This window comes from Catharus ustulatus, chromosome 3 (assembly GCF_009819885.2).
Source record: "Catharus ustulatus isolate bCatUst1 chromosome 3, bCatUst1.pri.v2, whole genome shotgun sequence".
Classification (NCBI taxonomy): Eukaryota; Metazoa; Chordata; class Aves; order Passeriformes; family Turdidae; genus Catharus; species Catharus ustulatus.
Window position 1 is genome coordinate 58710582 of NC_046223.1, and position 27359 is coordinate 58737940.

At 39.0% G+C, this 27359-nt stretch overlaps 1 protein-coding gene across 2 annotated transcripts in view; it reads right to left on the reverse strand.

Annotated features, from left to right (window-relative positions):
- Nucleotides 1–27359, reverse strand: part of MTHFD1L (methylenetetrahydrofolate dehydrogenase (NADP+ dependent) 1 like) — a 144808-nt gene that overhangs the window by 73170 nt on the left and 44279 nt on the right. For both annotated transcript variants that reach the window (XM_033055572.1, XM_033055573.1), the window contains 3 exons: nucleotides 25381–25521; nucleotides 18818–18886; nucleotides 11535–11646 (listed from right to left, as the gene is read on the reverse strand). In XM_033055572.1, coding sequence (XP_032911463.1) covers nucleotides 11535–11646; nucleotides 18818–18886; nucleotides 25381–25521 — 322 coding nt within the window. The remainder of the gene's footprint in view (nucleotides 1–11534; nucleotides 11647–18817; nucleotides 18887–25380; nucleotides 25522–27359) is intronic.

Genomic DNA, 27359 nt, shown 5'->3' on the forward strand with positions numbered 1-27359 from the left:
ATAATTCTGCTGGTTTACATGACAAATTCTTGCAACTGCTCATAGCTAAACCAATTCTTTAATGCCTATTGTAAATTTATCCACTTAACCACAATTCATGTAATCAGGGTAACAGAACTGCCACTGCAAACTACCCATTACCATTTCTGAAATATTTCTATGTTATTAGTTGTCCCTCCTTACTACAGGTTATAAATTATTAATTTTTTTTCAATTCCTCTTCATAATTGCCCATCATCTTGTCATCTTAGCTACTCCATCATCCTTTAGCCCTCCCCCACATTTTTGCGCTTTCTTGCTCCTTGTGCAGTGAAGAACCCCAAAACGTACACTGAATTCCTAATTGGCTTCTGAAGCTGCAACCCTTGATTTATGAAGCTGGTACACAGTCTCTTGGGAACTCTGCTTGAGATGCCGAAGATGGAGACAGCACAAAGATACTGTGTCCTCATGCATGCAAAGCATCTGCTTGTCCCTGAAGCTTCATTCCCATTCAGGGTTTGCAGCTAGTGCCAAGCTGAAAATACATTGCAAGCATGTGCCTTATTCCTGCAGGTAGCAAAGCTGAAGAGCTTGAGATTGTCAGCTTCAATAAAGCTGTCAGTATAGAAAGACAGTGATAAAGGAATCAAAAAATAGGCCCATCATATAAAAGACAGGTAGGCCACCCAAAATTTTAAAAAGGGTGTAACCTACATTTTCTCTTATTGCTGTAGAATTTAATCTGTTTTCTAAATCAAATCAAATTAATTAAACAGCAGTTTTATAAAACTGCAAAAATTAAATTACCAGATCAGAGCATTAAACTGACCCTGAGATACCATTTAGGATATTAATCTTTTAATGTATTATTTTATAGAATCAGAGAGCAGCCTTTGAACACTTTCATATATTGTCAACATCCGACCTTCAAAAGCACTTTGGCTATTTGCCAAAACACCACTCTTCCCATTAACAAATCATACTGGCCATACATAACCTAGTATTATTTGCAATCTCATTAACATGTTTAAAAATGGTTTAGAAACAAATTTACATCCCTAGACATGAATTCTTGAACTTTTCTTTAAAGTTAATCTGATTAGGTGATAAGATCAGATATGTAAACAAAATTACTTTCTGTTTTCAAAGAGAAATAACTATTTTTCTGTAATGATTTTCTGTTGAAATACTCAGCATACAATAATACATATAGTTAGTTTGTTGCCTGAAAACTAAAAAAACCCAACAAAACAACAATTTAAAGTTAGCATATTTTCAAAGAAATCACACTATTTTTCTTTTATGTTGTATTACCATAGAGTACTTCATTTCTGAGGTAAAACAAAACATCTGTAAATAAAAGTATTTGGATAATATACCCTTAGCATCTGCACTTTTCTTCCGGGAACATCTAAAGACATAATCTTAACCTCTTCCCGAAACCACATTATTTTAATTGGGCTCATCGAGAGGGCAGTGCAGGATGAGAAGAAAACATATCAGAGTTCTGATCCTGAATAAGAAAATGTAGCTTTAAACAATAGTTTTTGAAATACCTCTTAACACACCTCTCAGTGTGCCTGAGCTTATGGAATACTAGCAGAAAACTGAAAATCAACTCTGCAAAATGCAAATTTGTACTAGATGGTATTAAAACTTTGCCTACCATAATTACTGTAATCATAAATGGAAATACACGTATTTATGTCCCTTTCATTATTCCATGTTTGTATTGACTTCTCTGGAGCCTTGATGAATTAAGTCAGCCATTTCAAAAGTAAATATACAAAGTAAACAAACAAACATTGCCCCCCTCAGTCTGTGTACATTATGAACAATTTTAATTATAAAAGCTTTCAGAAAACAAAGGACTTCTGCTTGCAGATTCAGAATGAGTCAGAAAATAAAAAGCAAGCACTGGTTTCTCCAACATGATGTAAATATCTGAAGAAGTCTAATTCTTATACAAGTTGTGCATAAAAAAACCATCAGGTTTCAGGATCAAAAGGTCAGTAAACCAACCAAACAAAAATCTAATAAAGAGCTAACATTTTCAACTGATATTAAAAATAAACCATCCACTAAAATTAAAATTCAGTCTTTGAAATGGGACTTGAACTCTTTATGCATGCTCTGCCCTGCTGACCCTTGCTAAAGGGTGTAAGTCAATATGAAATACTCACAAACGGAGAGAGGATGATGGATTTGCTGCCAAATAACCCTAAGCAAAAGTAATGCTGTTAGCTGGGGAGCCTGCTTTTATTTCCTTTGCCAAGTGATGAATTAAGAGAACTTCCTAGCATACATGATGTTTTACTGTTTGCAATTTTTTTAACCCCTGGTTCTTTTCTTCTTATGAATAAAAACAATACAACCAGTAGGCAACAAGAGAACAAAAGGAACTGCTTCTTATGTGCTGGGATTTTTAAAACTAGGTAAGATTGCTTATTTGGGGAGGGAAGGGAAAATAAACAGAAGTTGCAATGTCATCAGTTTCTACTCCGTAGAATGGCATTTTATTTATGAGGAACTGGGCAGTGCCTCTGCTTTCTGAATGAATGACAGATCCTTCCTATCTATTTTTACCTCTGGGTAACTATCCTTAGACTGAGAATAATGGATAGCCCTCAACAGTTGTACACTCCATTTAGTTTATGAATATCACTGCCAGAGGAAAGAGTTGTGTTAATCTCTAACATGTTGCAGAAGAGGTTAGCATACAGGACATTAAAATACCATGTCAGCCTGTAAGTAAATTCCTGATGCATGTTTAAGTACTGGCAGCTGCCATGGTCCTACAAAAGCCCTGTTACCTCAAAGTTCCTGTTATAGCAGTGCTTGTCATCTCCCCGTTTGCTATGGCAAGACAGTTTTTGCCCCCCAGGAAAGTTCATAAACTGAAAGAACACATCGGGAAGAATGGGATTGTATGTCAGCAGACACAGAGGTTGAAATTACTTGCTTAAGGCCAGAAAGCCAGTCAAGGATGGAGGTGGGAATAAGATGTATGGCTCCTGTCAGGCACTGCAGCGCCACAGCCACATGAGAGACTGCGAGATCTCCATCGGAGACTGTGTGCTGCTGGTGGCAAGAGATGGACTCAGCAGCTTTGTCTCCTTGTCTTTCACTGGGCCAGAAAGAGGACACAGGACAGGTTTCCTCATGGCACCAGCTCCTCAGGAGCCATCCAGCCCTAGTTACCAGCCAGCCAGAAGGAACACTCACACTGCCTCCTGCCTCCCCATCATCATCACAGCACATTCCCCAGGCATACAATCCCATCCCACACACTGTCTCACTGCATCTCCCTTCTACTCTGAAAATCCATGTGAAGGGAAGAAACATGGATTTCTCAAATAAGCTACACGTGCCCAGTTCTCCGCTTGTTCGTGACCCAGTCAGCTCAGTCGTGGTGTGACACTTCATTCAGCACACAACCATCATGTGCGCCCCTTCACACCGCCTAGTCTGTGAGAAAATCATTTACAGTAATTTCACGACTATAAGGCGCACCCCTTTTGACTAAAATTTTCCCCCCGAACCCAGAAGTGCGCCTTATAGTCCGGTGTGCCTTATCTGATGGACAAAGTTGTGACATTTGCCACCCCAGAAGTGTGAGCTGTGAGCCGTGGGGGGAGCTGGCAGTGCCGCAGCAGCCGGGTGGAGGCGGGCCCAGGGGCCCATGGCGCCACCCCTTGCCGGGTACAGGCGGGCCTGGGGGCCCGTGGCTGCCGGGTTGAGGCGGGGCCTCAGCCAGCAACCGCACAGGGGGAGCTGGGGGCGGAGCCTCGCTGCAAAAAAAGTGCACCTTATAGTCCGGTGCGCCTTATATGATCTACAAAGTTGCGACTTTTGCCGACTCCCGGGGGATGCGCCTTATAGTCCAGTGTGCCTTATGGTCGTGAAATTACTGTAATTCCTTCTCCAGTGAGGCACAGAGCAGCATCCACACATCAATGATGAACATTAAAAGCCCTACTGAAAATAACGGTGAGAAGGGCACGCTATCTCTTAATTATTTTCTATCATGTAACCATTAAAATTGCTTTCTTCATACTGAAGTCACCCATTAATTCAAAATTCTCTAAACATACAAATTAAAATGCCTGGTCTCTCACATGACATCTAACCTGAGAAGAGTGGTAACTTCTGGTCACTAGGAGGAAAGTCAGTCAAATAAACAGCTTTGCTATCCTGCAGGGTTAACTTCTTGAGTAGAAGATAATGTCACTATTAATTACATAAGCTCTAAAAGATAGGAAAAGACAGAGTGAGCTGCTACACTAGGGAACAAGTGTCAGAAGTTGCAAAGGAAATGCAAACAAATTAAAAGGGTTTTCAGACCCACAAATTAAAACACAGAAGCTAGTGAGGTTACTGTAATGTATTAAAAACGGAATTAAAAACCTGAAATACACAGGAACTGAATGCACTGCTCTTAATAAAGAGTGAATCAGAGTTTTCAAAATCCTGAAAGAAGAAGAAAAATACAAACCACAACACTTGTATCAACATCTTAAATAAGTTCCTTTTCTTTTGGTGTCTTGTGCCTGAGAAGTATCATCAAGTAATGAGGGGAAGACAGAATGACCACAGGCTTGACAGTTTTCTAACAGATTTTTAAGAAGAGAATAACTTAAAATCGAAATAAGCAAGAAATATAACTTTTGTCTATCAAAGGGAGGCTATGCCAGATTAAAAGTTTTCTCCAGTGATGAAAATAGGACATCTCATCAATGATGAGGAACAAAAGAACCTGCTACAGTAATACATAGGGGTCTGTTATCCAGGCCAGAAGAACATTACTACATGGTTAAGGGAAGAATAGGAAGCCGCCACATGAGAACTTTGGGACAGGAGAGAGAACCAGCCCCAGGGTTCCCATTTACTGACTGTTTAACCATGTCAGCACAAAGACTGAGGAACACTGATGGAGTTTATTGGCAATAGCAAAGCTTGAAAACATATCACACGGGGGAAAGTTTCTGTGGATTTATGAAGAAGAGAAACAGAATAAAAGCTATTAGTAAAGAGTTACTGCCACTGGAGAAAAATGACAAAAATCTGACCTACGATTTGGGAGCCTCATACTTGCAAACATCAGGGAGGTGTTTGGGAGCCTAGTAGTATTAAGTCAATCACAGTAATGTATGGAAAATGTGTGCTCGAATGATTGTAGACACTATTATGAAAAATTATCACTAGAGAAAGAGAGGACTAAGCTGTAACACAATACTTAAAAAAAAAAAAAAAAAGAACAAATGAGTCCAAATTGGCCATGGCAAGAGTTAGAAATTCTAGCTGGTTTCAAACTGGAGTTAAGTCAGTTTATGAAGCAGACCACTTGATATGTCTGTCAGATAAAACAGAGAACTCAGCTAAATGGCTCACGATTTATAATTACGTGTTATTTTATTCCTGTAAATTGTCCCTCGCAATTCTGGATATAAACAGATTTGGGAACAAATATTTACAAATATGCTTTGTAGTAAGAAAAGACTAAGTGAATTTCCAACATGCTTTTTAGACATATTATTTTTTAACGGGAAGAAGATAAAATCTCACTACAAGACAGTTTATAATTTAGGAGGTTTTCTCTTCAAAATAGCACCACCTCTCCTGACTGGGCAAAACATCACTTTTGTATGCCAAGTGTAATATTGGTTAGACATACTTCAATAGTTCATGATCAATACCAACTTTCAGTTTTGAGTTCAGCTTTGCATAATTTATACGATTTCAAATTAATTCAGCTCTGAAATACAGTGACATATAATACTAAAGTAAATGCTAGAATGCTTCTTTGCACACAAAAACATTTGGGACAGCTCTTGCCTACTCAATCTTTCTTCTGAAAAGCTTTGTATTGCAATGTATATTAAAGAGCAAAATTAAAAATATATTGAAATCTGCAGTAACAAGGTGGAGTCAGAACTTTCTCAAGGACTCTGAACACACAAAAATATAAGAAAGGAGTTGATTCTCATTTCACATAAAATTAATAAATTATTTAAAGACTGTTTTAAGCACTTTCTGCAATAGAAATAGATAGTAATTTAAATCATTGTTACCTGACTTCCAGTTACAGCAAGCTATATGCAAGTATGATTTACACCCAGAATATTTGTGACAAGACAGTAAGTAAACTCAGCTTTCAGGAACTCTGACTTCATGCCAGTGAACAAAAACACATTGCACTACATCTTGTCTCTGAAGACTTTCCTGCTTTTTGGTAAGAAAATTTGCTAAGATTTTTAAAAGAATGAGGAAGGAGATGATTTTTTTTTGTTCCCACTTTACAAGTAAAAGAAATGGAATTTGCTTTTACCTCAGCAGTTGTGAGGAAAGTAATAAAAAGGGCAGCCTGGCTGTGAAAGGCACCACTACTCAGAATGAATGGCACAGATTCACAGATCTTCTAGCAGTAATGGTACCTTATTTTGCACTTTGTGGTACCACTGAGACTTGTATTATTAGACCATGACTTTAAGAGCCCCACAGCAATACCAACTAACACAGTATCACCTTCCCTCCCCTCGCCCCACTGTCACAGTTGTGCCCAGCACAGCTGCTTGAGCAGCTGCACTATGAATGGGGTCAGAGAAAATGCTGTAAAGTTCTGAACATCCTTTTTCTAGTTTGTAGTACACACAGATCAGAGTAGGCAAGTAACACCTACACTGATAATGCTCTCAACCACCCCGTACTGTGAAACTTTAGCCTTGCTATAACACTATAACAAGAACAGCCACATTGTTCAGAGAGCACAATACTGAAAAGTAATCACACTAAAGTTTGGGGGTTTTTGTGAAACTAAGAGTAAAGAAGTCAGAGATTAAATAATGCTGGTTAGAAAGATGATGGGCAGTTTCTTAAAAATTAAAGATTTCTGGAAGGTCACTGCATGGAATCCCCTTCTAATGGTATCAAGCAAAAAATATTAAAAATAAATCCTTGAACTTGACATTTAAATGTAGTAATATCACATTACTAGTGGTGTCAAAAGAAGTTTAGCCAAAGTATCTGGGCTTTATTTCCTTTTTTGGAAAAAGAGTACACTAAAAAATGGATTTAAGTGTCTTACGACATTAAAAAATCATCTACTGATGATTATTCACTTAGTGTATTAAACACATACAATTTTTATAAGGTGCTTTATAAACTCATTAAACAATGTCTGTGCTGAGAGTAGGTAAATGAAATAAAACTTTGAAATAAAACTTTGTATGTACTGAAGAGATACTTAGAACAACTAGCATCATTAGCTTATTCTAACCAACAGAGTACCAACACAATAATAAGAGTCAATTACTTAGTTTATAAAAATTTACTGCATCTACAAATTCCTTCCGATTACATCAAGTGTACCAACTAAAGAAAGAAACAGAAAGTGAACTTTTCTGAAGTCAGCAACAGTTTGCAATAATTCCTCTCTTGTCACATGATAAAACACACCAGGACAAAGCTGCCCAGCACAGCATGCTCTCAGCATCAAATGTGACATGCTTATCAGGAGTAGCAAAGAAAGCAATCGACAAAGTTCAAACCTGAAAAACAAACTTGAGAAGAAGTTTGCTTTAGGACTCCAAGGATCTACTCATGCTTCACTTCTGATTTAGAATAACCCCTCTCTTCAGCTGAAACACGAAGGGATGGACAGGGTAATCTGTTTAGCTGCGCAGTGCAATAATTCCTGACAGCTCAGGAAAGCCCCGAGTTTAGAGAGCCACAAACCCTGCAGTTCTAGGGACACGCCAGCTGTGATGTTGGGTACATTCACTGTGCCACAGCCTGGCTGCTCCCCATGCAGGACCTGCCTGCAGCCATCCTCAGTGGGTCACTCTTGCTTGCAGCAAGGCCAGGGACAATCTGCAGGGAAACACTAAAAGGCTGAGAGGACAAACCAGTGCAAACCAGCCAATGGCAGCTGCAGCATTGCACTTCAAGTTCAGTAGCAAAACTCATAAAAAGAACTCAACATCAGAGCAAAAAGGTTGAGTTATTGGTACATAGCAAAAAGGCTCAGGAAAGAGAGAAAGAAAAAGATGGGTTAAAAGGCTTAAGCTATGTAAAACCTAATAAAGGCCTGTGATTCACCTGGATACCTGAAACTGAAGCAAGGAATTCCTTTAGTTACCAAAAATTCACAACAGGTCTCAATGGTTAAACTTCATTTATATATTTTTTTTAAAGCAGACCGTCTACATCACTGTTACCTGACACTACTCAAAAGGCACAGCACGATACCATTCCAGCTGAAAAGCACGCAAAGGAACAGGCAATGCAGGATAGAGAGAGAAAGCAAGGTTTAAAAATAAATTTTAAAAGAACACTTTGAGAGAGTTTCTTTTTTTTTTGCCTTGGCCATGGCACATGGTCACACAAGCAATTGAATCTACACAACAGATTGGTTTCCCACTGCTGGCTGTCCCAGCTCACCCTCTCCTGCATCAGTTCTGGTGTTTTTGTGACTCTGGGCTGAACTGCTTCTGTGTTAAGTCAGCAGAAAATGAAGCCAACAAAAAGGGCAATAGGTTTCTGCTGGGATGTCATGCAAAAACAGTTGAGCACAGGCTGAGAAAGGAGACAGGCTTAACTGCCCTGGCAGTGCAGGCTCAGTCTGGTCAGCTAGTGCATCCACAGTAGCTTTACTGGCACTTGAAAGCTCCAGGAGAGGCTTTATACTATAAATATTTATTTCAGCAAAAACACCATCTTATGTGGCATTATCTCATCTTCCCCCTGTCACACAAAGCTGTTTGCCCAGACACTGTCTGTTGAGGGGGAAGGAAAGGGCTTTTTTTGGTTGTAGCTGTTTTCAACCAAGACCGTGCTTAGCTTGTCATGTGGCTCTGTGAACAGGTGTGAGGGTGAAACAGAGGGGTTGCAAAGCACTGGAAACAAGCAGCTGGAGGAAGGAGGATGCTTAAATCAGGACAGACAGTTTAAAAAGTCTGTGTTTGTAAAACTGTATTGCAAATTCAAACCATGCTATTCTCCTTAGTACTGTCCACACACTTAACAGGAAATTCTGTTCTAAAATAAATACGGTGTAAGTAAAAAAAAACAAAACCACTAAATATATAAAACAAATATATGAATCATATATATTTTGTATCATCCCATCTATCTCACAGTGAGTGAACTAATGTATGTACATCAAGATATTTATTCTACTATTCAGGAAAGTAATTTAATTGCAGAATATGTCACAGATTTCTTGTATTCCTGCTTTGGATGCAGCTGAGAGTAATCTCATAGCTTGTGGTCACTAAAATGTCTCTCCCAGCCACATGATTCTGCAAGATACCTTACTCTATTCCTAACACCTTTTGAATTCTTTCCTGAGCTTATGCAACTAACCTACATGGCAGAACTGTACTATAATGGCTCATACAAGATTTAATGAGTGTCAGATCTAATGCACAAGAACACTCCCAAAAGGGAAATGTGGAACAGTGAAAACTTCTACTTTTAGCAGGACTGAATAAACTTACTCAGCTACTTACCTAACTGCAGCACAGCTGTCCTGCACCCTGGCTGTCTGAACTAACTACAGGATCAGCTTTCCCACTGGAATTTCAATGGCCATAGAGGGCTCAGGGAAACTCCACAGTGAGCAGGAATGCAGTGGAGTTCTTGATCCCTGCTTTGCTGTGCAGATTGACAAGGCACTGGGCCCTCCATCTGTATGGATGTTACCTCAGTGCGGACTGGTGTACACTTTGTAGCTGTCATTTTAGACTCCAGTTGTGTAGGGTAGGATAGGTCAGTATCTAATAAGCCATTGGGTGCTACATGTAGTCTCTGCCCACGTGCTCTGACTAGTTACCAGAAAAAAAAAGTATATTTTTTAAACCATAAAGCTTATGGTAATTGCAACCATTAGAACAAATATTTACACTTGTGACTACTTGCAAAGTTTATTTAAGTAGACCACTCTATGAACTATTGCTTTTAATAATCTAACAAGGACTACAAATCATGCTGAAGTTCCTAACTCTGCAGAGCAAAGGCAGTCTTATTCTGAAGCCAGTTTCACGGGGATTTGTGTTCTGTGGAATAAAATCTGAACAAGAGCCTTTAGCTGGCAGCACACAAAGGTTTCCTATATTGAAGCTGTGCTGCTTTGTCTCCCAATAGAGAAACTGGAGCCAAAGACAAACAAAGCAGAAAAGAGCGTTAAAGACAAACAGGTGGATAAGGCTGAAAAAAACCACAAGAAATGCAAGGATATGTTCTCTGTGCCTGAGGGACACATTGAGTGGAAGGGAATCCAAATCTAAGGCAATACATTGTGGGCTCCAAAACCTGGGTCAAGACAAGAATGTCGCCAACACACCTCCATTCAATTGATACACAACTGACTCCTCACTTGAAAAGATTCCACACTTCAGAAACAAACTCACTTCACATGGCTTATATAAAATGTTACCTACTCTAAATTCTTTTGCTCCTCATTCCACAAAGCCATGTAACAACAAACATGGCCCAATGAAAGAGGAATTCAACTATCATTAAATAAATTTATTCAGGACGCAAAATATTCTTCTCTGAATGGATGTTTGATTAACAGAGGGAAATAAACAGACCTTTAAGCTGTAAAAACAATGCTTTCCTGTACGTAGGTATGACATAAGCATATACATACATGTTTCTCTTCTAGTTTAAGAAAGCATAAGAAACCTCATTTTCACATTGCTGCATCTTTTCAAGAGCATTGTTCCACAGGTACTGGAACTTCAGCTTTAGGATTAAAGTAATCCAACTTGGGTGTTCAGGACTCAGAAGAGAATGGCTGCAGCAGTGCAAAGGCATCACTACTGCAAAGCTGCAATGATCCTTTTAGTTAATTAATTCTAAGGTATAAACACTCACAACAATTTTTATAAAAGTTAGTTCATTGTTCAGCCACAAGTTTATTTTGCCTGCAACTTAAGTTCTATGTGTCTATTGTTGCTTGTGCAGGCTGAATTCCTAATATAAAAAGAGTCTGCCCACTCAAATGCTTTTTTGGGAACATAAGGGCCTCATGGTGAGGTTTGACAATGCAGCTGGACCAACTGAATTGCTCACAGCCATCAAAATGAGGCAGTATTAATCTTCTACCACCTTGCCTCTGCTAGTCCTCTGCACTGGCTCAGGTACATCTGACCTGATTTGGCTGAGTTTAGTGAACTGGTAGAGAAATAACTCACCAGGAAAAAAAGAATGTTTTATGTTGGTTTATCAAGTGAGGCCAGATGAATACTAACAGAATGAACAACAGGACACTTCTTTCAATGCAATCCAGTCATTTGACTGATTCAGCCACCTTGTGGAGTGAACAGGTCACTCGTGAGCCAAATATGGTGCAGAAACACAGTGACAGGACAAAAGTCAGGGTACGAGAAGAAGTGCTTTGGCTTATTACACATTCACTTTCAGGTTATGTTACACTAATATTAATAATAAAATAGCATACTTACCTTTAATTGCTAATTTTCCCATTCATTTGCATCACTGCCAATTTACTAGCAGATCATAACACAATAAACTGAATATTTACTTACCTACAAATCCTTTCTCTCCAACTAATTTAAGAGCAATTTTATCTGCCAAAACAGAAGAACTTCCATGTGCAATGTTAGCAAAAGGTCCAGCGTGAACAAATACTGGTGTTCCCTGGATGATGAAAAAATATATGTAAGTAATTCAATGTCATGGTTTAACCCCAGCCAGTAACTAAGTCCCACACAGCTGATCACTCGCTCCTGTATCAGTGGGATGGGGGAGCAAACCAGAAGGGTTCAAGTAAGAACACCCATGGCTTGAGATAAACACAATTTAATAGGCAAAGAAAAGACTGCACACACACAAGGCAAAGCAAAACAAGGAATTCATTCCTGCTTCCCATGAGCGGGCAAGTGTTCGGCCCAGGAAAGCAGGGCTCCGTCATATGTAATGGTTATTTGGGAAGACAAATGCTATCACTCCAAATCTCCACCCTTCTTCCCACAGCTTTGTAAGCTCAGCACAATGCCATATGGTTGGGAATACCCCTTGGGCCATTTGGGTCAGCTGTCCCACTGTGTCCCCTCCCAACATCTTGTGTACCCCCCAGCCTGCTTGCTGCTGGGGTGAGAGACAGAAATGGCCTTGACTCTGTGCAAGCCTTGTTCAGCAATTACAAAAACATTCCTGTGTTATCAACACTGTCTCCAGCACAAATCCAAAACAGAGTCCCATAATAGCTGATGTGAAGATAATTACCCTATCACAGGCTAAACCAGCACATTATGTAAGAAACTCAACAATTTTTCAAACTTATCAAGGTCACAAATAAATCAAAGCACATGTAGCAAGGAAGTGCTATTAGACAATTTAGGGGCTCTAGGTACATCTCAGATGCTTGAGACCTCATTAATTCATCTGCTTCATTCCTAGAAAAGTAATAAACAGTAGTGGAAGCCTTCACAACTTCCTCACCTCACCTTGTACTAGTTCATGCTTCATATTTCCACAGTTCTAATACTGTGGTGTGCTATTCTGGCACACATCCTATAACAAGCACTAAATGCAGCACTGCAGATACACAATTAAGAGCCCAGCTCCAGCCCTTCTCCAGCCCTGTGTGCCCTGTTTTCCTCACTGGCTGCTACAGCCATTCCTGTGCAGGCAGAGGAGCCAGCAGAAGCTGTGAGGGACCAGAGTCAAGGGTTAAGAAGTTGTAGAGGGAGATGGCAAGGGATGTGCTGGGGTGCAGTGGGGACACTGACACCATGCCAAACGCATTCACTGCTGCTGGAAGCCCAGGTGCAGAGCTGAAGTCCTGCACTGGACACCATACAAATACACAGAGGAAATAGACTCTGTAGACAAACCAATCTAAGGCAGAAAAAGGAGAGGCAAGGAGTAACCAAATTAGCTATGTATAGGGAATTTGTGAGGCTGGAAGCAGTTCACATCTTCCCTCTTATATTTTTGGCAGGCATCCCAAGGAAAGGAGAAATTAGAAAATAAGCATCCTCAGAAAGGCATTAGGATTAGGTGAGATTACATGAACTGCTATTTTCTCTCTAAAACAGAATATACAATCAGACAGAAGAATGTAATTTCAGCTGTTTTACTACAAAATACTTAGGCAATCAAATGCCCATTGTTGCATTTATGCATCTTAAAGTGCCCGGCCTTTTAAAGAAAATGTAAGCAGACAATTTCACATTATTTCCATTGATGTTCTTCTCACATAAGGTACTAGGAGCCACTGCCAACCTTCAAAATTTCAGGCAACCTCCTTCAAGTTTTAACCAGAAACACCAGTTAAGGAGGACAGTGTTTTATGGATCACCTGTAGGGCACATCTAATAGTCCCCTGAACCGCAGCTTGGAAACTATAAACCATAAAATACAAGTTGGTTCTTCCTCTTCTCATCTCCCAGCCACCAATATCTTAAGGAAACAACCTACATAGGAAAATCTCTATTTCACCACTGTAATCTAAGTGGTATTTTACAGAAAATATGGATGTTTTAGTAATGATGACTACAAATAATATACAAAAGTGATATATCAACAAAAAGCATCTCTTCCTATTGCCTCCTTTAGAAGTAATAACATATAATTAATTGTTTTTCTCAGAAGAAAGACAATTAACTTTCTAGCCACTATCACATGCACACACATGAGTGGGGGCTATTCTCCAGGAACTACACAATTAAGCTACAATTCAGAAAACTCTGCCTTGTAAATGTTAGAATAGAATTAGGAGCCAAAAAAGTAAATTAAGGAGAAATCATGTCCCGTAACAAGAGAACTGATGTAGATCACTATAATCATAACATAGTGCTTCCTCAGGGTTAGCTTTCTTCTTGTTTTCTATCTGCTAATGGACACGTACTGCAATATCAACTAGATTTTACACAGGTACACAAAAACTTAATATAAACTACATATGCCTTCAAAGTTTCTTATTTGGGCATCAGACTAATAGGTGCTATGCAAAATATGTTATCCCTACCCCAAAGAGCTTGTAACATACAAAATCAAATGCAAACAACTTTCACCAAACTAAGTTGAAGTTTTTCTTCTATTTTAATCCAGTATTTACGCTTCTGGCATTCAAATAAGTAGGACCAAAAATTTTCAGTTACCAGAATCCGATCTGTAAGATTTATTCCAGTTTGTCTTTTGTTATTCAGTAAGACTATACTCTTCTAATCCCTAATTTCTTGTGGCATACAATCACAGGGCTGGTCTTATTAGAGCCCAGAGCACACACTGGGCAGGTGTGATGCACAGACCCACAGTCAGTGACTGGGCAGCCCAGCACATCCTGCAGCAGCTATGCAAAGGGAGGTGCTAGAAGGGTCTCCTCCTACATTCCCTGTGCTACTGTGTTTCCAAGAGTTCAGCCACACAACATGGATAGGAAGAGAATGTGGACTGCCATGTCCAAAATCCAGAATATTGGAAGTCAAGAGGCTCCCATGACTAACTTGAAATCCAAACACACTTCTAAATCACTGGCATAGACAGCTCCCTGGAGCTCCGAAATCCACCAGAAGGAAAGGAAGAGCAATTGGAATGTTTTTTTACAAGAGCAATCCTCTTGGAAGAAAAGTAAAATCTAGGTACTGAAGAGAGGGAACTCCAGCAGGACCTTGGGAGCCTCAGACACACCTTGGAATGGGGACAACAATGTCTTCTCAGGCCAGCTTTAGTGACTGTGCCAGGCCATCTGTCCCACTTATTTTTGCTACGCTCCTAACTGTATGGACAACCAAACAATGCCACAGGGATGCATTCTGCTGACTGTTTTCAGTACAGAAAATTTTATTATCCAAGTTTCAGTAAAAGAAAATAAACCCAGAATGTCAATAAATATCTGAAGTTATCTGGCTGCTGGAGGGATGTTTATAATACTTATTACCATTCTTCTCTCATCTTTACTGTGAGTGGCACTTCAAAAGTAACACAACAAACCACCCCAGAGCAGCCAGCCTGCAACTACAAAGGGTTGTCCCATAGAGCAGCTGCTCTGTTACGCGTGGTATAAATAAATGCCAAACATTAAGGGATCAGTCGACAAGAGAACAAATGTGTCATGAGAAACATAGATAAACACTATGAAATCATTATGTACATTCCAAACAAAGTAATCTCAATTCTACAGCACTGGATATAAGTAAGCTCCACTGAAGTCTGTGGTTATTGTAGATGGAGTGCCCTGTGTCTCCCATTTTCAGATTTTTACTGTCATTCCTGCATATAAAACACTGTCAATCACTAACACTTTCAGGCAGAATTTCTGGTGTCAGAGTGGTAGGACTGTGACAGAAAGCAACCCACCAAGAAACCTCTTTAAAAACCAGCAAAATAGAACACACATCAATTCACATATGAAAAAACGCACTGACATAAGTTTAAGTTGCCAGTTCAGTTCCATGCAGGACTGACATTTGGTCATTTTTGATTTATGACCTTCAAAGCTTCTTCTCCAGTGCATGCAGATATCCATATAAAGTTGGTGCAAATCTACCAAGCATGTTGCTCTTTTCCCTTCTTACAGGCCCTTAGAAGCAACTCCTCAGACTTCCACGGCTTAACACAATTCCCATCTACAGGCTCGTGGCCAGATCAAAGAGCTGCACCAGCTGCTTCTCTCTGGCTCCTATTTCTGCAATGGCTCCTTCCAGTCACTGCTACCCACAGACTCTATGACTTACAAATTATGCCAAATCAACTGCCAGTCATTCAATCTCCGGCTCTCCCTCATCCAGCAGTCTTTTTGCCATTCCCCAAAGTGATCTGCAAGACTTGCTTTAGTAAACACTGTCTTCCCTAATTGCCAGACAGGTCCATGGCACATTCTGAGCTGTATCTGTGTTCTCTGTAATCAGATTATTCTGGTTTTTTCACTACCTATCTGTTGCAGGGTTATTTCTAATTTTACTATTGTCAAATCCTGGTGCTGTTGCTAAAGATCCTTACACTTTTATGAAGAACTTGTTCTCCCTGAAGGGATTAGGATTATGTTGCCCAATTAATACTGGTAACCTCTTTGGAAACTTAGGATGCTAACTTTGGGTGCTACTTATTAGGTTTATTTCAAGTGTAATGTAGGTTTCAGTTATCCTCATTTCTGATTTGCAATTCACACATCCATCAGAAAGATGGCATTACCTACAGCAGAAGAAATATAACTACATCTACCACCCCAGGGCATACTGATTACTTTGGTTTAAAATCTACCATGCTGAAGGGCTCTAAACTCACAAGTGGATCATTAAAGTACGTTCAAGTGTGCAGAGCACAACATCCTCCTTGGTGCCCTCCTACTAAAGCTATTAAAAGTAGCTCCTCTTACAGTTATTCAGATGAAGGATTAAAAATGATGAAGAGAGCTCAAGAGCAGCAACAGCACAGGCAGTAACAGCGTAGACCATTGCATCCCTAGGAGGGCCAACCCTGTCCTGGGGGGCATCAGGCACACCATGGGCAGCTGGGCGAGGGAGAGAATTCTGTTCTGCTCTGAGCTGGGGCAGCCTCACCTCCAGTGCTGGGGGCAGTTTTGGTTGCCATAATATAAAAAAGACATTGAGCCATTATAGAGTGTCTAAAGGAGGGCAATGAAGATGGTGAAGGAGGGAAGCTGAATGAGGAGTGGCCGAGGTCACTCTGTCTATTCAGCCTGGAGGAGACTGGGGACAGATCTCACTGCACTTACAGCTTCCTCATGAGGGGAAGAGGAGGGGCAGACACCGATCTCTTCTCTTCGGTGACCAATGACAGGAGACAAGGGAATGGCCTGAAGCTGTGTCAGGGGAGGTTTATGTTGAATATTAGAAAAGGTTCTTTTCCCAGAGGGTGGTTGGGCACAGGAACAGGCTCCCCAGGGAAGTGGTGACAGCACCAGTGTGACAGAGTTCAAGAAGTGTTTGAACAATGCTCTTGGGCACATGGTGTGACTCTTGGGGATGGTGCTGCACAGGGCTGGGAGCTGGACTTGGTGATCCTTGGGGGTCACTTCCAGCTCAGCAGGTTCTGTGATCCTACATGAGAGCAATGACATAGCTCAAAAGGACATCAGCCAAAGCACAGCACTATCTTGGAAAATATTTAGAAAACTGGGGTTCTCCATTCTTGGATAGGTGACTCATATTAACTTGCAAGCAACAAGTATCCAAAGAGTGACAAAAATTCATCTTTAAGACTCAGAGTGGAGGAGTGGAGCATGAAGCAGTCTTCTGAGCTGCTTTAGTTTGCTGTTTTAAAAAGAACTTTGCGAGAAGAATTTAGGGGAAAAATGCATCTTTGGGTAATGTGGTCAGGGTCCTGCTAACAAGCAGTAGTGTTTGATGGAAGTTGGCAGATGTTTCAGCCATAGCATAGATTAGACTAGAAAAGAAGACCACATAAAAGGCAGGAATTGTATTGCATAGAAATGTGAATATAAAGAAATGCAGGGAAAAAATAAATGCATGCAAGTCCCACAACCAAATGCCTATTGATCAAAAGAATCTCTTCCAACATTTATAACTGTCTTTCAGAGCACTGCAACAAAACCACAGTATTTTCCAACAGATATGCAAGCTGCAAACAGAACGACTAAACAGTTCAGAATTAAAACTACCTCGTCACCAGCACTAAACACACACAATGTTATCCAAGTGGTGATTATAATACTGAGTTCTGGCGTGACATTCTTGATCCTATGTGACCTCCAGTTTCTGCCACTGGATGTTATATTAAAATTATCACGCACACACACATACATTCTTCACACAGCCACATGAAAGAACAGTGGTTTTTTGCAGGGGAAAATAATTAAATGGCTATAATAAAATAACATAGAATTAAATTCTTCTTTTCTAATATTCCCAAGGCTAGGAAGTTGTTCTGTCCAAACACAAAAGCAAAAAGATGCTTCTACAGATCTTCAACATGCTGTAGAAAATGAGACATTTTTATCAGCTGATGATTACACTGATATCTTTCTGCATTCTTCAACTTTTCATCATATCAAGAACCATCGTGAAATATTTCAGCTATGTAATTTTGATGGTCAAATGAAAAAAATATATACACTGATTTTTCTCCAAGTGCATTTGTTTTCAAAGCCGCTTCATTATTTTCTCTTCTTCTTTTTCCTTCTCCCCTTGAATGTTGCTCATCAGTCAAAACATCAATACCAGACTGCCCAGGCACAAAGCTAGCTTGCACTAATTCTACATTCTTTAAGCTTTTGGAGGAAAGCTCACTAGGGTAGGTGTAAAATAGCCCATCAAAGCTTCATTTAATCCATGAAGGCACTGTGGCAAGATATGGTGGCTGGGAGCTATCTTTTGAAAATGCATAAACAGCTGAAAGGACCCTCCCATGATTATGAATGGCATAAACCATAATACAGATTAGAATATCCACAGCAAAGCACCTTTTTTCCACACAAAATGCTGGGCTGTGGGAATCATCATGACAACATCCATATAAAAGAAATACACAAAAAGGACACTTCCCTGTAAGGACAAGGTGGGAAATAGTAAATCTGTGGCTTAGAAGATGAACCTGTCTCCCACTGTGCTCAGAAGTAGCTCAATAGTGCAGCTGGTTTGCAACACTAGATAAAATTATGACTACAGTCAGATCTCAAAAGGAAGAAAACCAACAAAAAGACATAAATGCAAATAGAGTTGAATAATTAACATAAACAAATGAACGTTTTGCTAGAATGCCTTTATGGATTGGACCCTGGCTTGAACTTTGGAAGTCAAGCACAGTTGCTGAAGAGAAGCATGATCAGCGCAAGATGGAATTTGAAAGTTGGAGAAGGACAGGCATCATAAGCCATACTTACCTCTAATGTCTGCATTAGCGTGGGCTTAATTGCATCTTTCATCAAAACTGCCAAAGCACCAGTTACTCCCTAAAAGACAAGAGTCCACATTTTAAGGAAGTAAATTCTAAGGTGAAATATTTTCAAGTTACACTTATAGCTAAAAGACACAATTCAAAGCAGTGTTACAGTGATGCATAAAGAATTTATTTAGATACTACCTCAAGACTTCTAAAATTCTGCATTTACAGTGTGTTAAAAACAAAAATGTTTTTATTTTGAATACACTTAAAAGGTAACAGGTAACTTCGTCCTTTTTCATGGAGAGACCAGAAACAGAATTAAGTGATCAGCAAGAGGATGTTCAAGGGAACAAAAGATGAAGTACCAAAGACCACTGAGACCTGAGAAAGCGAGAATGCAATAGCTTGCTAAAACCGCCTAAAGAAACGACAGATGCATTTCTTTTATAACAGAATCAACAGCATAAATCAATAGCTAGAAACAACCAGAAAGGGCATTTTTCAAGACTTGTACAAATATATACATAACAGGTACAGGATGAAAGCAGTCACAGAGTTTACTAGGGGCAGATATTGAATACATCATAAAATTAAAAGTTAGAGGTGCCTTACTGTGATGATGAGAGCACAAAAGGAGCTGAGAAAATTACTGCATTTTGGTTGTAAAAAACCTTACTCCTCCCTAAAAATTTTGTTGAAATATACATTTCACACTGACTGACCTTAAAATAAATTAAAAAACAAATAAAATGACAGCTCTTTACACCAAATGTCAATGCTCACTCTATAAAAGAAAAGGCTACAGAGTGTACACATTACTATCAGACTATATGAAGAGTGCTATCTAGAAACCACCAGCCTATGTTCAAATTTATTCTTGAATTACTTTGATTTTGAGATTATGTGTTTTGCTTTGAAAGAATTAGATCACAGCTCAGAAAAACCACAGTAGTTTTATAAAGAGTGGCTCATAGACTTGCCAGAGAATGCAAAAAAAGTGAATTTAATATATTTTTGTATTGAAAAGAAACATGAAAACCAAACAAAAATCCTAACTGCTGTAAATTGTTTAAAATTAAGATTGAAAAACATGGGTACAATATCCAAGTTGCCTATAAAGAGATGAACAGTAATATTCAAACAAAGAAAAGCAATAAAAATAGTGCCTGTATAATTCCCAACACAGCTTTTGTCAACTAACCCCAAATTTGGGCAAAGTCTGCATGAAAATTTTGACAGCAACAGATAAGAGACATAAAAGTATGTGATGACTCTGTACAGTATTTTACAAAATCAAATTTTTCCCTTTCTGAGCATCACATCTGAGCACAGACTTCAGAAGAAAATGATGCAGAATATTTGGCCTTAGAGAAAACTGAATAGAAACCAAAATAGTAAAACTGGCTTCTACTGATGCCTAGCAAGAGTTTCCTTGGAGAACTGTGAAGGACAGAGAGTAGGAGAAGACTTTTCTTTGCACTCTGCATCTCCCACTGTTTACAAAACTCAATGGATCCACAAAGATATAATAAGAGAAACTAGTAGCAAAGCAGCATAGTTTTTAATCTTCTGGATTATACTGCTGCTTCTTAAGATGTTAATTTTAGAAGTTAGGATTAATATACAAGGAAACATAAGCACTCCAGCTCTTTCAAAAATTCCACAGAAATAGCCTGGTGCTATGTTGCTTATACACTCAAATACTCTCATTTCTAGAGGAAAAAAAAAGCCAAATGCAAAACTTTACATCCAATCTTTCAAGTGGTCAGCAGCAAGAATAACTATGTGAGCAGCCATGGATCAGCCCTAATGGAAAGAAGATTTGGGGGAAGAAGAAGTGAAAAGTAAAAATAAAATTCTCCCCCAGCTTCTTCCCCTGCTCCTTTTAGATAAAAATGGCTCAAATCCTGTCTCCTTTGTTTCCTGATGTTTTCACCAATCTGATAAAAACAGTGAAGTAAAAAAATACTTCCTCTGCATTTTAGCTTTTTGGGCAATATTACTTTTGCATTATTTGGCTATAGACACACCTTTTGGACACAAAACCTCATTTTATCTGAATCTGAAAGCACAGAAAGAGACAAAAATACTCCAATAGGCATATCTTGTGTCTACCTGCTTCCCAGGGTTCTTAACAAGGTTTGGTGTCAACACTAGTCCTTAAAAGCTAAACAAACAATAAGGTTTTTATACCTGACACAACTGTGAGAATGAAGTTTTGTATCCTCAATCCTCCAAGTATTTAATACACAATTCCTACAGCTCACTCCAAGTCCTGGATCAGATTCAGAAACCTATTTAAGGAATCAGGTTCCTATTTCCAATTCAGAAAAGGCAGATAAACTTCTTATAAAATAATAAGGGGCTTTGACACTTACACACCAATTAAGCTTGTGAGAGCCCAAAGATCATTAGCTTTCCACTAACTCACTGTCAGAGGAAAGAAGCAGGGCTCTGAATCAATTGTATACAGATGTTCAACTTTTCTGAGCTCCTTCCTGGAACTGATCACAGATATTCCTGAAAATAATGCTCCTTCCATCTATCCACCAGCCGTCAGGGCAGGTATGCTCCCCAGGACAGCACAGATCACAAAATGAATTATACACGTGACACAGGAAAGGCAAACTTAGATGAAAATCCAAAATACTTTCAAAGCAGCTTCCAGTGGAGCAGTCTCTGAAGTCTATCAAGACTGGAAATGAAAGCCAACACCAGATGACAGGGAAAGTGATTGAAAGTAACTACTATGAAATGAATAAAGGCTACACAGACTGAAGGGCAGAAAAAAGCCCTTTTCTTTATAAGAAAAATAATGAAGTTCTTGCAACTGCCCTTCAATTGAAACTATAGTCTCTAACAAAATAACAATACTTTCTGCAATTTCAGTCCTGTAAAAACCCTAAACTTTAAAGCATAATCAGAGAAGTGCAACTCCTTTTGTATGAAGTGAACAATGTACACAATGTTTCTGATGAAGCAGAGAACAAAATCTCACTAGCTGACAGATCATTTACATAAGTAAATATGAAACTATTTCTTTTTTTTTTTTGGTCCTAGAATTACTGAAAGCTAACAGTATGGCACAGCAAGTAAGCTGAGAAGAAGTCTTATTTAAAAAAAATAGTGACATATTTATTTAATATTTTTCATATCTGCTGAAATACTGATCTAGGGCATATATACCGATTTAGCTTCACATAAAAATATGGTATGTGTCCATCAGAATTCTACCTCACTGTAAAAGCCAAAAAGCAATTAAGTCTTCAAAATACTGTACAATGAGCACCACATTTTGGCAAAGAGTTCAACATATTCCATTACAGAGGATAGACATTTAATCCATTACTCTTGTGAAAAGAGTCTTCTCAATTCATGAAATATTCAATTTATCTTTTTTCTATTATTCCTAGCCTGTCTCTGCATATGGTTTATATCTGCCAATGTGTATTTTAGGTTTTACTATTGCATTATGATAAATATATTGCATATAAAGCCAAAATTAAGAACAATTGTATTTTTGTGAAGCATTTGGTGTGTACATCTGGAAACAAATCACAGAGAAAGGTTTAGTGGTTTTGGTTCACACAGATTTCAAAGAACTAAAGACTACTGTCAAGTATTTAAACTTGCATAAATTCAATCTGTGCAAGATATAAACATGAACCCCTGAATTTTTTTTTCAATGATAGGTAGAACTGACCCATTATTCAGGTTGCATGCTATTTCTCATTATAAAGGTCCCTTTAAAGTTTCTTAGAACAGTATGCAATTGCACCTCTTTGGGCTACAATGTTCCATGTCAATGGACTATGATAGAATCAAGCTTTTAAACTTGATTTTGTTCTACAAAAGTAGAATTCAAAATTATTGAACCTAGATTGAGAGCATTCATTGGAGAGCACAAAATCTTGTACAGTGTTTTTCCTTTGTTCAGTTGTCTTGAGATCTTTCCTTACAGATCTATAGAGCTTTACCTTCTCACTGACCCTGACTTGAAAGGCGGATGGAAATTCAGGAGCAGAATGGCTTCACATCAAACCTCTTGATATGTGTGACAATTTTTTAAAGAAATAATCCTTGGATTATATCAACACAAGCAGCACAAGCTGCAGGGGAAGTGGGGAAGAGTAGAGACTGCATTTAAAGTCTAGAAACAGCAGGTTTAGTTGTGAGCTGCTGAAACAGACTGACCACCTGTGGGAAGAAACCAGCAACAGAGATAAAATGCTACATGATTGAACAGAAATTTATCATGAATTATGACTTGTTATTATCTCTGATTATACTTCTCCTGCTGTAGTTTCCTGAGGATTCAACTTTATACAGTACTCTTTCACCAGTGCAGTATGGTCATTCATAACCTCTCTCCCCTTGTACAAAGTAAGTATTATTTAATTTGATACAGAAATCATAGAAACCTCACTGCTAATTTCTTTTGGCATTTTTAAAATCCAAACACGACAGCATCTGACTTCTTCAGCAATATTAGCAAGTCTTCAGAAATGAACAATTGGTACTGTTCTTCAAAAGAGAAACCTGCACACACAAGAATCAAACTCAAAAAAAATTCACCAATTTTGGATGCTCAGCCTGGGACAATAGAAAATAATTTCTCCTAGTCCAAAGTTCTTGATGGAGTTTCACTCTTTCCATAAATTTCAGTTGTTTACCTCCCTAGTATTAAACCAGACTGAGGGATGTGTAACTCCTTATGCACTGTAAGAATCAGTTTGTGTCAACAGAGCACCACATGAAAGTTTTGCAAAAAACACAGGAATGGAACTCTCCAAAGAGATGCTTCACATCCTTAACTATGAAATCATATTCCTCTTATTCCCATGGTTCTCATTCTCATTTTTAACACACTGCACAACAAAAGAGGTAGGAGTTTCTGCACTTCCCAATCAGGGCAGGTAACCAAGTCTTTCCTGTGCATGGTAGGGAGAATCTCCAGAAGAAAAAGAATGCAGCAGCATAGCTACAGATGCTCATAACACATGACCTTCAGACTGTGATGATTTTTTCTTTCTGGGCAGGTTTTTTTTTTTGTATAATACAAAACACTGCTTTAAAGAACAACTAGAAACATATGTTCAGTACAAGCAACACTATCAAATGATTGAGACACTAAGCATAGGAAGTTTGTTTTAAAAAAAGCCAAAGAAAATGGAATTAGTAACAGACATTTTGCTGAGCACTACTTTCATTTTAGGGACACAGTGGAAAAGTTCTAAAATTCTTTTGCCCCTATGGAAAAGCCATTTCTTTCATTCATCAAGCTGATTAGCATTAAGTGGTTAGCAGGTCAAATATTTTACAATGTTAATAAATTAAAGTACCTTCATGCAAAAGTAGTGGCAAAATTAAAATCATGTATTTCAAGTATAGCTTTAATTCTAACACTAAATAACTTTAAAGATTTTGCATATGTAACTTATTCCCCATTCCACTCCATTTGGCCAAGACAAAGTTATGCAATTGAAAAGCAAAAGCAAAACTTCAACAGCAGGAATATTAAATGCAGTTCTTCATGTCTCCTGCATAATTGGGAATAAATTATTTACTTTGAATTTTAATGATGTCTGTACTTCAAAATTTTTAACCTTATCTTAATTTCATTCTTAAAACCAGGCACTCTAGATATCACGTTTTCATTTCTTTATTAAACTGGAATCCACTGAGGCTGTGAAGGTGTTCCTGACTCGCGGGTTTGCTATCTTTGCTGACAAGGCAGGATACTCATTGCTTTACTCATTCATTACTCAGTAAGTTTGAGCAGATGTTCAGAAAACAGGGAGAAAGAGGAGAAAACATACAGAGCCTGTGTGATACAGGCAGCCATCACCACTGGGCTGGCATTAGAATGCTCCTGGCATGCAGCTGACTACAAACACCAAATGGTAACTTCTGTCTGCACCAGAACCTGCCATACACAACCATGTGTGAGCTTCCAACCCCTGTTCAATGACTCACAGCCTGGATACAAGGGATAGAATGTGATTTAAAGGAAAAACATACCGACTTTTTTCAGAAGCTGAAGTAGGGAATGAGGAAACAGCAACTAATGAAGGCAAAGAAGAAAAAAAAATCTAATGACAGATAAACCTGTCCCAAACACTATCAGCAACCTTTGAATCAAGAACAGCTTGTTTCCATTCTGATTCAGTGGCAGAGGCATTCATGTGGTAACTATCATTGTAACATCTGAGCAGACTCTAAAAGCACAGTAGCAAACATTACCAGCTCTCCCAAATAAGAGCCCGCACTTTGACTCCCTCCAGCACTGCATTTGTTTGCCTTAAGAAGTGCAGAAAACGATCCAAGTAGGTTATGGAGACCAGAGGTTTCCTGAACCAGATGTTACCAGAGTTGAAGAAATGAGTTCTACATCTTGTTCTCATTCTCATTCTCAAGCAGGTCCAGAAGATGATCTTTCTTTGTTATCCAACTGTGCTGTTCAAAGCAAAATCTTTGGCATGCACCTGCCTTTTTAATGCTTCAGGAGGCAAAACAAACATGTCTGAGGTTATTCACAGGTCTCTACAGCATTGAACATACCAAATCCTCTGCTGTTACTGGCTCTCCTTTCTTGTCATTAGCCACCACCACTCTCCCCAGTCTTTCCTTCATATCTTGAAGGCTGGTGGTAAGTGCCAGGATGGCCATAATCTCACTTGCAACAGCAATATCAAACTGAGCCTGTAAAGTAGAAATAAGAATCATGAACCAAATCAAAATCAGATGAAATACTCACAGAGGATCATCAGGAATAAACTCAGGAAAGATAAATTTCACACTGGAATTCAAACAAGTTCTAAGTGGTAACTTACAGCTTTTGAGATTACTCAAGACTAGAGTAACTTGTACATACAGACTGGGCAATGAGTTGTGGAAAGCAGAGGTGCAAAAAGGGACCTGGGGGTCCTGGTCCCTGGCAAGTTGAACATGAGCCAGCAGTGCCCTGGCAGCCAGGAGGGCCAGCCCTGTCCTGGGGGCATCAGGCACAGCATCACAGCTGGGCAAGGGAGGGGATTGTCCTGCTCTGCTCTGAGCTGGGAGAGCCTCACCTCCAGTGCTGGGGGCAATTTTGGGTGCCATCATACAAGAAAAACATAAAAATATTGGAAAGGGCTGCAAAAATGGTGACGGACCTTGAGGGGATAAACCGTATGAGGAGCAGCTGAGGTCACTTGGTCTGTTCAGCCTGGATGAGACTGAGAGGAGACCTCACTGCAGGTACAACTTCCTTGAGAGGGGAAGAGGTAGGGCACTGATCTCTACTCTTGTGACAGGACCTGAGAAAATGGCCTGAAGTTGTGTTCAGGGGAGATCTAAATTGGATATTAGAAAAAAGTTTTTCACCCAGAGAGTGGTTGGGCACTGAGACCCAGGGAAATGATCACAGAATCAAGCCTGACAGAGTTTAAGAAGTGTTTGGACAATGCTCTCAGGCATAGGGTGTGACTCTTGGGGATGGTCCTGCACAGGACCAAGAGTCAGACTTTGATGCATCCCTTTCAACTCAGGATATTGTATGATTCTGTGAACTTCAAACACTTTATATTCCCCCATTAATATCCTCCATTACACTACATTTATTTGAGGTCCAGTGTTGCAGACTGCTTAGCCCCTTGGCTCACATTATACTTAGAGAAGCTCTCTGAAGGATCAAGAATTTTTTTCTTGTTGCAGAAACAGAAAATCACCAGATGTCTTTTGAGCTTTACTGGCCTGAGCAAAGGAACACTGCATTACGGAGGGTTTTTAAATTTTTCTTTTCTGTAATGATGTCCAATGGTTTTTTATTCTGGTTTCAAAAACATTCTTGTTAAATTTGATCATTCTTTTTCTCCTTAAGCTCAAAATTTAGAGTCTATGCTGTTAAGTCTTGTGCTTGACCTATGAAAATGTAAAATATGTCTCTGCCCCTTTTTTAAAATTAGATTAACAAATATGTAAGTCAAAAAACCACAAAGAACTCTATGTGGCATTAGTTCTAATGCTTTTATAGAAACACATCCATACTGTGTAGCATTTCAGCACAGTATAAGTAGTAGTTTTTACTTTTCTTTAAGAGTATAGATTAGTAGTATTTGTACTAATTCACTATTAGTAAAGCTCAGGCCACATGCTGTCAGAACATAAACATCGAGAAGAAAAGAAAAGGCATTAATGTATTATGTGATAGGAATGCATGCTGGCAGTGATCAAGAACTGCAATTTCTTTAGTAATCTCTCCATCTCCAGCAATTAAAGTTTATGTAAAGTTTAGTAACTGAACATCCTACTATGTGAGAAAAAAGCCCAGGACACTTTCCATCAGACCTCTGGCAGATGTATCCCATACTAATACCAGAGGAATCTGTTCAAACTGAGAACTTTGTTTTTAAAAAGCATCCGGGTAGAACATACACTCTACCACTCCTGTGCATTTGCCTAGTACTTTAAGAGTTTCTTCCCTTTTTAAACCCGTGTTTCTGCTTTTAGTTTTGACAGCTACAGCCCAGAGCAGCCCTATTCAGGCTGACCTCTAGGTA